At 40.9% G+C, this 12,617-nt stretch overlaps 1 protein-coding gene across 1 annotated transcript; it reads right to left on the bottom strand.

Moving 5' to 3' along the window:
* Nucleotides 1-280: 280 nt before the first annotated feature.
* On the bottom strand, nt 281-11,673 carry LOC108933486 (alkaline phosphatase-like). Its single transcript, XM_018750584.1, has 11 exons — nt 11,604-11,673; nt 9,041-9,160; nt 8,181-8,296; nt 7,539-7,713; nt 6,247-6,422; nt 5,356-5,496; nt 4,910-4,979; nt 4,299-4,433; nt 1,831-2,022; nt 1,548-1,667; nt 281-555 (listed from the first exon to the last, which is right to left on the bottom strand). The coding sequence occupies exons 1-11, from the start codon at nt 11,671-11,673 to the stop codon at nt 281-283; spliced, it is 1,590 nt and encodes a 529-aa protein (XP_018606100.1).
* Between the last annotated feature and the right edge of the window lie 944 nt (nt 11,674-12,617).

Below are 12,617 nucleotides of genomic sequence, written 5' to 3'. Positions count from 1 at the left end.
AAAGGTTTCCACTGAACACCCAGCTGCATAATATTTGTTCAGACTGTCTTGATTTTTAACACAACAACATGGCTTTCCTGCTATGTCATCACCCCTGTCATGCTCTCCAAAATTCTACATCTTCCATGTGTTTTTGTGGCGGATTATGTGACATTGTGTAGAAGATAGATATGATGCATATTTATACAAGTTGATAAAACTTGGAAGATAGAACCATCATGAGGGTTATTCAAGAGGTTACTGCTGGAAGATTTCCAAGAGACCAACAAAATGGAAGGTGTCACCAAAGGAGGTGTGGAAGAACTGGTATGGCTACCAAGGTGGTCAGCGCAAGGGATGCAGGAAACTGGGGACCCCGGTTGCTAAATGATCGACAGTGGAGCCTGTTCTGCCCAATGCAGGCAGCATAGGCCATGACATGGGGAATGTAGTTCTGTTCCTTGACGCCATGCAGGAGATGGGCCATGGGACCCTTGGAGAAGATGGCCACGTCCTCCCCACCATGTGTCTCCAAGCGCAATGGGACTGCTGACTGAGCCTGATAATTATTCTGCTCTGTGGGAGAGAGAAGAGGAGGCATTCACAACCTTTCTATAGCAAACATTGCCTCTCCATGGCTTTAACTCATGGAACGTGGGACTTTTGTGCAACTTGAGGCAAAGCAGAGATATGGCGTACTGTGTTTTAAAAAAAAAAAGAATATCCTTGCGAAGTCAACACTGAGTGGAACCATCGAGTCACGGTGTCATTGGAGCAATTGTTTTTATAAGCTGATAGCACAGGGGTCAGAGCTGTTGCCTTGCACTCAGGTTTGGATCCAAGTTCAAATCCTATCTCCTGCTGCAGTTTCCTTGAATTGCCCTGCTATATCAATAGGTAAATAATTTCGAATGGCTTAATAGTGTAAATTGCTTTATAGCAAAGTGTCATCCATTGAATCACTAACCCAGTGTCAGTCGCAACAATGTAACGCCCAAAGTAGTATAAATTTTAAGGATACAAATACATCCCGGGGGATGCTGCTGTACAGGTGATGGAGTTGTGTTGAAACAATACTGTATGCAACCACGTATGCGAGCAGAAAATTGTGCAAAATCTTAACTGAAATACAAAAAAAAAATACAAAATCATCTGACCTTTTCTCTCAAGACATGTCATTTCATGGTTGGTGTCCTTCTACAGTGATACGGTCTTTTTTTTTAATTTCATAATTTCTTGTGATATGTTTACCAGTGAAAAAGAAGACAATGGCCTTATTGTATTTCCTACTTTTCTGGAGGGCTGCACAGAATGAACATATTTGTCCTGCACTCAGTGGTCTGTTCCAGAGCCACATACTTGGACGTGAACCAGCAAACATCAAACATTATATAGCTCCAGCAGCATCGAAAGCCAAGAACTGTCATCTCACTTGAAGAAAATTGCTACTAAATTGTAACCAAATGTGAGAAATGTTATGGGAAAAAAAAAATGAAGGCGAAGGAATAAACAGAACTCAGAACACAGTGTAGATGTGTCAGACTGGGAACACATCATGGGTAACATACTGTAATCAACAGCTGAGACGTTCTCCCTGACTCCGTTGACTATTTTGTACCCAGGCCCGTTCCCGTAGAGGATTGAGGTGAACGGTTTCTGGTCCACATCGCTCAGCATTGGCGCCAACCCTGCAGACCACAGATGGAACTCAAAGAAATTCCCGTTGAAGAGAAGATCAAGAGGCATGTGCTTGCTGCACCATAGATACAAGATCACATTAGTTGCGGGACGGAAATGATTCCGGGTTACAGATGCCATTCTGCTAGCTGTGACAAAACCTTGTCTACGCACCAAAGATGGGGTTCCCTCGTGGTGTGTAGCCCCCGAAGTTGAAGACGTGTGAGTGGTCAGCCGTGACCACGGTGAGCGTGTCGTGGATGCTGGTCAGGAGTCCTGCCCGCCCGATGGCCCTGTCCAGCTCCACAGTTTCGTGCAAGGCCTGCTTGGCTTTGCCCTCATGATGCCCATGGTCGATGCGCCCACCTATCAGAGATTGACAGTCAACATTAACAAAGAGTGTCCTTCATTCACAATTTTTCATTTAGCTGACGCTTTTCACAAACGCAAATTACAATGTTAAGCTACCTACAATTACACACCCATTTATACATCTGGGTAATTTTTACCAGAGCAATTTAGTGTAGCCCCTACGCAGTCTGTTCCCATGTGTAGTTGGGTATTTGGGGTGAAAAATAGTTATATAAATATGGAGAGGGTTATGGTTTGTAGAAGAAGAAGAGGGACCGGCTCATTCTCCTAGCCCGGTCTCAAAAAACTCCCTTTCTCCCCACGCGGTGTTCCAACTCTCCTTCCTACTCCCTCCTCTTCCCCCTCTCTCCCGGAACATTCCACCCCACAAGATCGCGAGCACTTTCCCCACCAGCACCGATCGGGCAGTCCCTAAATGACATTTTTCCTACCAATAAACACGAAAAAAAAACATACAATATAGGAATAAAAAAAAACATCAGGTTACAAACCATAACCCTCTCCATATTTATATAACTATTTTTCCACCCCAAAAACCCAACTACACGTGGGAACAGATTGCATAGGGGCTACATTAGGATAAGAACTTTTCCCCCAGGATCCTGAACTCTGTCTACCATCTTTAACACACCTGCCTTCTGAACTCCGACCCCCCCATCCAGAAAGACACCAGCCACTTTAATACGCACTGCACAGAATGTCTTTTTTAATGCCACTGACTGTTGCTGCTGAGACCTCATTTAAACTGATCTCCATACCAAGTATAACCACTGCATTTCTTGAATACATTCTGCATCAACCTACATTAGGTTACACTGCCATTCATTTCCACAAACGATTATTGCACAAATAAAAATACTTTTTTTGCACTAACCCATGTAAAATCTGTTTGCATTTCTATTTCTTGAATTTAACAAAGCATTGCACTTTATCCTGGAGTGTTTTTAGTTTTGTAGCTTGTCATTATACATTATCGTAGTACTGATAGCATATTTTGTCCTCTATATTCACACCGTGGATGGGGAGAAACGCTATTTCACTCCTATGTATGTCCTAAACATACTGTGGGAATGAAATAAAGTTGACTTTGCTCAGGGGTACTATAGAGGTACATTCAAACCAGCAACTACTAGATCCAAAGAAAGCAACTGTAACTACTACACCATCCCACCAGCTTCATCCTACTCTTGTCACAAGCAGGAGACCTCAAGTAGAATAAGGCTATAACTACTGTCTGTTCAAATCGGGGTCTTCAAGAAACCGACTATGTGGCTCTACCACTAAGCTCATCAAAGCACACAATTTAGCTACCTGTGTTAACAATGAACAGATATTTAACTCCAGTTGTTAAACTGATCATAAAAACAGTATACAAGACCATAATATAGCATACATTTACCTTCAGTTGAATGTTCATAATTATAAGCGGATGCCTGAATTCCCTCTGTTATTTATAGTGTTTCTGACACTACGGGTAGAAAGTCCGCAATTTTATACAGCTGTTCAAATATGGTTCCAAGGGAACACCGATGCTAGAAATAATCACAGTTTGAAATAAATACCCTGAAATTTTACCAAAGTTTACTGTGCAGTGTCCACAACGGAAAACAAAATATCTTTGGATATTTCTGTGTCACTGTTCAAGCAAGAAAAAAATCATGGCAAACTCTGGGTTGCAAATCAACTCCCAATAAATGCTACACTCACACACACACACACACGCATTTTCTGAACCGCCTGTCCCATACGGGGTCACGGAGCCTACCCAGCGACACAGGGCCCGAGACACACCCAGGACGGGACGCCAGTCCGTCGCAAGGCACCCCAAGCGGGACTCGAACCCCAGACCTACTGGAGAGCAGGACCTGGTCCAACCCACTATGCCACCGCACCCCCGACTAAACGTTACACTCATTGATATTTAATAAAGCAAATCATTTGAATTCGTGTGACACTGGAAATTTGCATTTTGATATTAGTGTATTTATTCATTTAGCTGACACTTTTCTCCAAAGCAACTTACAACAATCTACATTACTTACTCATTTACACAGCTGGTTAACTTTTACCAGTGCAATTACAGGGTGAACAGCTTGCTTAAGGGTACTACAGCAAGAGGTGAGATTTGAACCTATGACCTTTGGGTCCAAAGGAAGCAGCATCAACCACCGCGCTACCAGCTGACTCCGTTCTGCCTTAAAAATATACTGTAAAACGCATGTAAAACAGCAGAAAAAAAACTGGCAGAAAAATGTTGGTGGTGGACTTACCTTCCACCAGTAGGTAAAATCCCTGGGGATTTTTTCTCAGAATTTTGATCGCAGTTTCCACCATCTCTGTCAGTGAGGGATCTGTTTCCACATTCCTCTCCAGGTCATAAGGGAAGTCTCCCGGCTCAAACAGGCCTAGGCCAAAGGAATACTTTCAGGTTTAACTCTAAGTGCAGGACACAGCATCAGTTTTTGTATGTGGTTTTTGGGCAGAATCAGTATTACTTCTATTGCTGCTATTATTACCACAGGTGCGGTGATTTATCAAATCAATTTACCTAGGAAACAGTGTAAGTATGTGTTTTTATCATTAGTCCCATTGTTACAATATTACAACATTATTACTACCTTTATTGCTCCTTTAGTGCTTCCATTATTATTTTTATTTCAGTGGATTGTCCGGCTAAATTTATCAAAGCGACAAATGAACCTGGATTTTGCGTATTTACACAAGGTATGAAGGTCATGGTCAGGGACACTGTGAAAGCTGACACTGTAACCCTCTTCTTTGTATGTGAGCTGCATTCTTTTTGTCAGGGGTTCACCGGCTTCACCAGTGTACTACATGCTTTCTATATAGTGTACGTAAGGAACAAAGAATCAATACTTACCCAACATAGAATCCACATTATTTGGGTTTATAGCCAGCAGGTCCTTTCGGTTCCATACGTAATAGGCTCTCTGGATTGTCAGGTGAAAAAAAAAAAACGTCATCAATGGAAACTTTGATACATTTACCCTCTTTATGTTAAATGTTGAAGTTATGTTAAGCATAAACTTAAATAACATTTAACCAATTTTAAGGCAATTAGAAAAAAAAAAAAAACTGAATGGCTCATATCAAACACATTCAATTTTCAAAATGACCAATCAAGCTCATTTTAGGAGTTGAGTAAGTACAAGAAAGGAAATTATAAGCTCCTCTGTTAGGATCTTTGCTTGTGATTCAACGCTGGGTTGGAAAACTGAAAGGCAGCAGCAGCAAATGTAATGGTGAGCTGAGGACAACATGCACCCCCCTGGAAGATTCCAGAGACCAGAGAGATGTCCTGCTCACATGATTTTTGAACCTGTCCTTCCACTCCTCCACGAGGTTCCTGCCATCCCGCCGGGTGCCCATATGTTTGTGCTCTCCAGGGTACTCCACGTCTGACATGTTACTGGGGAACATATATTTCCTGCCTCCTCCCATTATCACCTTGACACAAAGCACAGGCCAAGTGTACTCAGTAGAACAGCAGTATCATTTTCTCTCCAGAATGAGTGATGATATTTAGAGATTCTGATGTCAGCGTTTCAAAAAAAAAATTCCATTGTCTGGTAAGTGATGTGGAGTTTTGATTATTTTTACATTTATTTATTTAGCAGACACTTTTCTCTAAAGCACCTTACAATGGATACTATGTAGTGTTACCAGCCCACACACCTTATTCACCGCGGTGACTTACACTGCTAGATACACTACTTACACTGGGTCACTCATCCATACCTCAGTGGAACACACTCTCTGTGTCCCTTACACACTATGGGTGAACCTGAGCAGCATGTCTTTGGAGTGTGGGAGGAAACCAAAGCACCCGGAGGAAACCCATGTGGACAACATGCAAACCCACGTTCTCTCGCACCACCCAGGTGCTGTGAGACAGTGAGACTAAATGAACAACTTCTTTGAGCAAGTGTATACATATTTATAATAAAGTCCTTATGTGATTTAGGGCAGTTTCTGAGATTTATTGTAGTGTCAGCTATCACTGGTATAAACTCCTGCAGCAGAATTCACATTCTGAAGTAAGATCTGCAGCTGAATGTAATGCACTGATTGGTGCACCCTACTTTACATAGTTTCACAGGGAAGGGTCCAGTTCACAGTAACCCCAACTGCATAAATGACTGCCTAAATGGATGGATGGGTGGAGAGCAGGGAAAGTGCGAGTTATTTATTACTCACATCAATGTTTGGGATGTTCTCAAACAGCTGCAGGGCAATGTCCTTGCATCCCTCCTGCAGAGCCTCCAGGGGCATCTCTGCATCTGATAACCATTCGCGGTTCACGCAGTGTGCATAGGCCGCACTGGGCGTGGCATGGTTCACGCGTGTGGTCGTAACAATGCCCACCGACTTGCCTGGAAACACAGCCATACAACAACCCTGTTATTCATCGGCCTTGTTTTTCATGTGCGTGCAAAAGTATACATCTCTTAGAAAGCCACAAATCTCTTCATGCATTACTTCTACGTGAACTGACGAAACGTGACTGGCAACAGAAGTTGGCTGGTAACAGAGAATCGTTCATAAATTAACCCACTATGCCATCAATAAAAAGCTTAATAATAATAAGCAAAAAAATTAAATAAAAAAAAAATCAGTAAAATCTCAGTAATGCAGCTTAATCCCTCAATTTATTCATGGATTAGGTTCTGTTAAAAAGCTCAGACTAAGTTAAAATGAATTGAAAACTTCCTGTAAGACTTTATTCTATTTTCATCAACAGCTCATACAATCTCAGTGCCCCCCTATGCTGGAAACATTGGTCATGAATCAGAGAACAAGGTGGATTGGACACCAGTTCATTATTTTTCACTGATGTGAAGCAACATTAAAATTAATTCTACTTTAAACAGTGAGGTACAGAAAGGAGGGTGAGTTGCAATATCATGGAGGAGCTATTAAAAAGCATTTTTTCTCTTAAAAACAACCAAAACCTTCGAAACTGGCCACAGGGAAGTGACCAATGCATTCTATGTTTGAAAATATCTGTTTAAGTTTGGAATTTAAAAAAAAATGATAATAATAGAAATGTACCTCTATTTATTCACCGGGTAGATTCTGCAAAAGTCTCGGATGTAGCAATAATAAAATACATTCACTGAAATCAGAGTACCCCTATCTATGTATTTGAGTTTCAGTTCTGTCTGAGTGGGTTTTGCCACCAGTAATGCAGGAAAGCAGAAATGCAGAAAAGTGTAGAAAATAGTATGGTGAAGAAAACTCAATTAAAAACAAATAAATAAACTGGGAAATGTTTCTATCTTCAAAAATCAATAACTCTGGGGTAGAAGTGTAATATGATAAAACGTCAGCTTGTGCAGTTCTGATAAAACCGATTGGTTTTTGATAAAACAAAGCTTTGAGAACTGCTTGATGATTGACCTACCGATGGAGATTGAGAAGCTTCCCGATGACATATGCATGATTTGCTGTAGACAATGAAGCCATGATTTCAACAGTGTGGCCCCCACCTGCATCTTTGGCCCACTTGAGGATGGATGTGACCTCATTCCCATAGGTGGTGTTGCACTGGCCACGGATGGCGGCGGCGCTGACCCCCACAGTACCCTCGTTGGCCTTCACACCACACAGGTATGCCGTGGCAGTGCCAGCACTGTCTGCTACTTGGGCGTTGGTGTTATACGTCTAGAACAGGACAGCATAAAACTGAAAAAGTCCAGTACGAGCCAGGGGAGCAGGTACAGTATATCAGCTGGATTTAACAACAAACAAGGGATTCAGAATCGGTCCTCAGACGAATGTCTATCTCAGTTTAACGTCTGGCCTTCGAAAATGAACTCTGTCTGGTGTGACCGATAAATCTGTTTTAAAAATGTACAAAACAGGTTTTCATATTTACTTTTAATAGTTTTAACAGTTTTATTTTTAAGCCTACGACACCACATTTCACTTGTTGCAAAAACTATTTTCTGTTATCGGAAAACTCGTGAGAAAGAATCCGACAATGTCCACATGTGTATATCAATATTTCTCATGTCCTATGCAACAGCTACACTGAAGGAGCGTTTCTTTCAGATTCTTCTATTTAATTCTATTTTTAACCATCTAAAATTCAGCACTTATTGGTCCAGAATTATCAACCAATGCGGTACCTTGGCAAGAGCCACATAAGGGAACTTGTCCATCTCCAGCTGCGTTTCCTCCCCGCTGTGACCGCTTAGCTGACCCTTGAGGATCCGAGCAGCCGTAACCGTGGAAATGCCCATTCCTTTAGATGACCAATGTTTTATCAGAAGAGGCAGTGTTACAGGAAGAGTAAAAGGTCATTTTGAGACACGATATTTCTACACTTTTACCTAAAGTATAAGGAGATTTATCCAAAAAAGCCTCATACTGTTTTGCAAAAATGTCAAAAGCATTTTATTTATTAGGAGAAGAGAAGGTTTAGAAGTGCACTTTATTTCCCACAGTAGGACTGAACATCAGTCTACAAAGGGCTAAAAATGACCATAATTTCTATGGAAATATCCTTTCCCATTATTAACACTTGTCATAAATACAAGCAGTGAGTGCAGCTCTTACTTTCCCTTCACTAAGGCAGATTTAAAGGCCACTTGTATTATATTCGTCTTTAGTATCGTAGACTTAAAGGTGTGACTGATAAAAGTGTAAGCAATGTTAACACATACAATTTTCTTGCTCTTTGCAGAGTGTGTAAGTGGCATAATCTTTATGCAGCCTGTTGCATTTTCGTTGTATATTTTTTTTATAGCAAATATAAATTCCTAATATGGACTTCAATGCGTATTGAATACCATGTCTTGCAATATTATAACATTTTTCATCTGCATGAACATTAATGTATTACTGTAATATCGGGTTTTATGCTATTGCTGCAATTCACACACACTATGAAACGCAACACCGATGTATGACGAAACATGTTAGCTCAGATGCTCTAATGTTATGTTTTAGCCTATTCCAGACTGACTGTTAATGCTAATATACCTACCGTCTCCAAGAAACAGAATCAGATTTTTGGCAATGTTCTTATTGAGCTCCTGTAGGGACAGGGCATTTTGCAAAGTGTGCTGAGCTGCAGAGTTCCAGTACAAGGGATTCTTCTCTTTTTCTGAAAAAACGGGGAAAAAAAAAAAAAGAATTTATCTCTATGTCTTTGACACTGATTTGTTCAGTGAAAGTGAATTCTTCATTTAATTATACTTAACACATACGTAACATAACATTCATTAATTTACAAGATGTTTGCCTCCAATTTAAATAATCATTCACAATGATTATTAACTAGTATGTAGCTCATACCTTTATCCGAGGTGACTTACAGTACTACATGCACTGCACTAGAATCCCCACATTCATTCCCACACCTGTACAGCACAGCACTCTAACACACATATACACCAGGGGCAATTTAAAGTCAGCAGGTAACTGGAAACACATGTTTTTGGACTATGGGAAGAAACCAGAGCACCTGCAAGAAACCAGTATAAACACAGAGAGAACATGTGAACTCCACCTATACTGAACATGGATCTAACCCACATTCGCTCACACCACCTAAGGGGTGCAAAGCAGCAGCACTGTCCATCGTGCAGTTTACAATATCTTACTAGAAACTCAATTTTCATTTGTTACTTGCAGATTTTTTAATCTAACGTGTTACCGTACTGCATAAATTTTGTATTTCGAAGCCAAATAAGACAATAATATTTTTTAGATCTTCTCTCCCATAAAATGTACAGTAGTTTAAAAACCACTCAAGTCTAAGAACACTGATTTGCATGCCCTGAGACAATGTAACTTGTTTACAGAAATCAACTGATGTACAAATTACATTTTTGCGACAGTCTACATTGCATAAAGCTGTATGCCATGACCTAATATTACAAAACTTATATTACACTAGATTAAAGGAGGGTCTGTCAAAATGGACAGGGGCATTTTGAAGCGATACATTATCTTATAAATCCAAAGCTTCTTAGTCTCTAGCTAAACATAAGCCCCTAAAGCACATGAGTGTGCCCACGTCCATAAAATAAATGTGCCACGAGTTATGGGGCAGAGATGACAAGCAATAGGGTTCAAAACTAAATAATTTTAACCTAACATAGTATAGAAAATGACAAAGAACAACGTCCAGATAGGGCAAAGAAGAACAATGAAAGAGCTCTTAAATATATAGGATACAGGAAAGCATAAGGTCACTTTTCTACTACTTCCTTAGGGTCCTAACGGAAGCAACTCGTCATCATTGATGAACTTACAGCACCAGTCTGATCCTAGAAAATTCTGCAAGTCTGATGTATTTCTCCTACAGTGTTGCTGTTACACCCCTCTCTCTACGCTGGTGCATAATATTCCATATTCTTGGCTGTTCTCTGCTTTTTATTCATATGACACAAGCACATTCAGCAAAATAAGTTACTAACTAAAGAACTTGTACACTTGTGACCGTTACATTTTTGAATCACAGGCAATAATAAACCTTTGAATTCTTGCCAGCGAAAGTCAGATAAAAAAGCAACTTATACTTCATTTTTTAACGTTAATAATCAAACCATCGTACACGCAATTATGTTAATACGGTAAATTCAAGTAAATGTTTACACTGAGGAGTTTCTTCTCCATTATTTAAGGAACATAGATTTCACATATTAGGCACAATATTTTACTAACTTTCTCATCTTAAATTTTCATGGTACATCCCTCATCATCCCTCATTCTGAGCGACATGTTACACAGCCCAATTACTCGATCATTTCTCACTCACTTTTATTGGTCGAAAAAAGAAGGATCTTCGGACTACGTCTGCTTATTTGTAGGACTTTTTCATTTCAACCTCAACAAATAAACAACCTGAGTAACAATTTGGAAAACATCCTCTGCCCATCAACCGGGACACACGGGGGTTTGGCTGTTTATTTAGAGCTTGAATACAGATGGAAAAAAGGAGGTGTCGATTCCCCTTAAGCCCAAAAGTAACAGTAATACCTTAATCAGTATGCTTATTTAAGGTGGGTAAAATTTCAACTTCATTTACTGTCAGTTTCCTTTATCCTAAAGCAGAATATACAAACAGCAGAAAAAACAATAGTTTCGAATACACAAAATGACAGGATGGATTTTTTTTTATGTTTATATTTTTCTTTTTGTAAATATGCTGCTCTTGATCAAGTACAGCCATCGGGGTGCTGTGTTACATTTGTGTTTCCAGCTTTTCACCTTTCATTCTAATTTCACCTTCAAAATGCCTACATGGTTTACACATTTACTCGATCACCTGTCAAACCGGTGAATCACTATGAGTTTTGCTGAAACTTGACTTCTGTGGGCTTTGGCAAAATTTGACAATCTCCAAATAACTTTCAGTCTGCCAGAATGTGCATGACACGCCTATTTCCTACACACCGTGTTCTCACTGACAGCCCGTCTGGCTGACTAGCATGAACTTAAATATCACACGCCGCCCGGCGCATGTCAGCCGACTGCGCACGTGGTCCCACACATATTGACAGATAGATAGATGATAACTGAAAGGGGCTGGAACGACTCACCAGGGAACTGAGGCTTTCCGCAGCAGACTGTAGCCAGGTAGAAACTGATGACTAGGATTATAGACTTCATCCTGTCTTTGGAGGTTCCTGTGTCTCGCTTGTCTCATTCCATGTCCTGCCCCAAATCCGTGAGCGCAAACCTGACTGAGAGAAGAAAAAAAAAAAAATTCCTTCCTTATCAATAACTGCTTGTCTAGTGCAGGATCATGGTGGTCTGAAGCCTATCCCAAAAGCATAGAGCGTGAAACAGGGTACGCCCACCATGCGCTGCCAGTCCATCACAGGGCAATCACACACACTCATTCAAACATACACACTACTTTCTGTTTTCACTGACTGCATGTCCTGTGTATGGCTGCAGTGGACCAGAGTCTATCCCAGAAACATGGGGTGCAGTACAGAATACACCCTGGATGGGAAAAAAGTTCATCGCAGGAGATGCATGCTAAAGGCAGTTTAGAGTCACCGATTCACCTGAAATACATGTCTTTGCACTGTGGGAGGAAACCAGAGCATCTAAAGAACGCTGAAATGAACAACAAGCAAACTTCACACAGAATGAACCAGATCCAAGTCCATAACCCACAACCCAGGGGCTGTAAGGCATCAGCGCTACTCACGCACCATTGTGCCATCAAACATAAAAAAGTGCAAACCAATCAATTTTTTCAGTGCTAAATTTAGTCTGTTTTCTATCGCGAGCTGGTGGGAGGTCGAACCCATGGCAGAAGCTGGAAAATTGGCAGCTCCTAGGGAGCTGTCATGCCCTAAATGGCCGCACAAGGACAACGAGGGGGAACATAAAGGCAGCCAGCCTGAGGACTTGGGAGAGGTGCGTTAGGGTAGCATTAAAGGAAAAAGAGCTTGACACAGTGACCTGCAGAGTGTTTTTGGTTCTTTCTGTTCGGTTACTTGCCTGTTGCCCAGAAGGGTCTATTTCTGTTTGTTTTGGTTTGTGAATAAACTCTCTTTTTGGTTTAAGGTCCCGCTGTTCTGTGCCTTAGTCCTGCCCTG

This window comes from Scleropages formosus, chromosome 2, assembly GCF_900964775.1.
Source record: "Scleropages formosus chromosome 2, fSclFor1.1, whole genome shotgun sequence".
Taxonomy (NCBI): domain Eukaryota; kingdom Metazoa; phylum Chordata; class Actinopteri; order Osteoglossiformes; family Osteoglossidae; genus Scleropages; species Scleropages formosus.
This window is presented reverse-complemented; position numbering and strand designations above follow the sequence as displayed.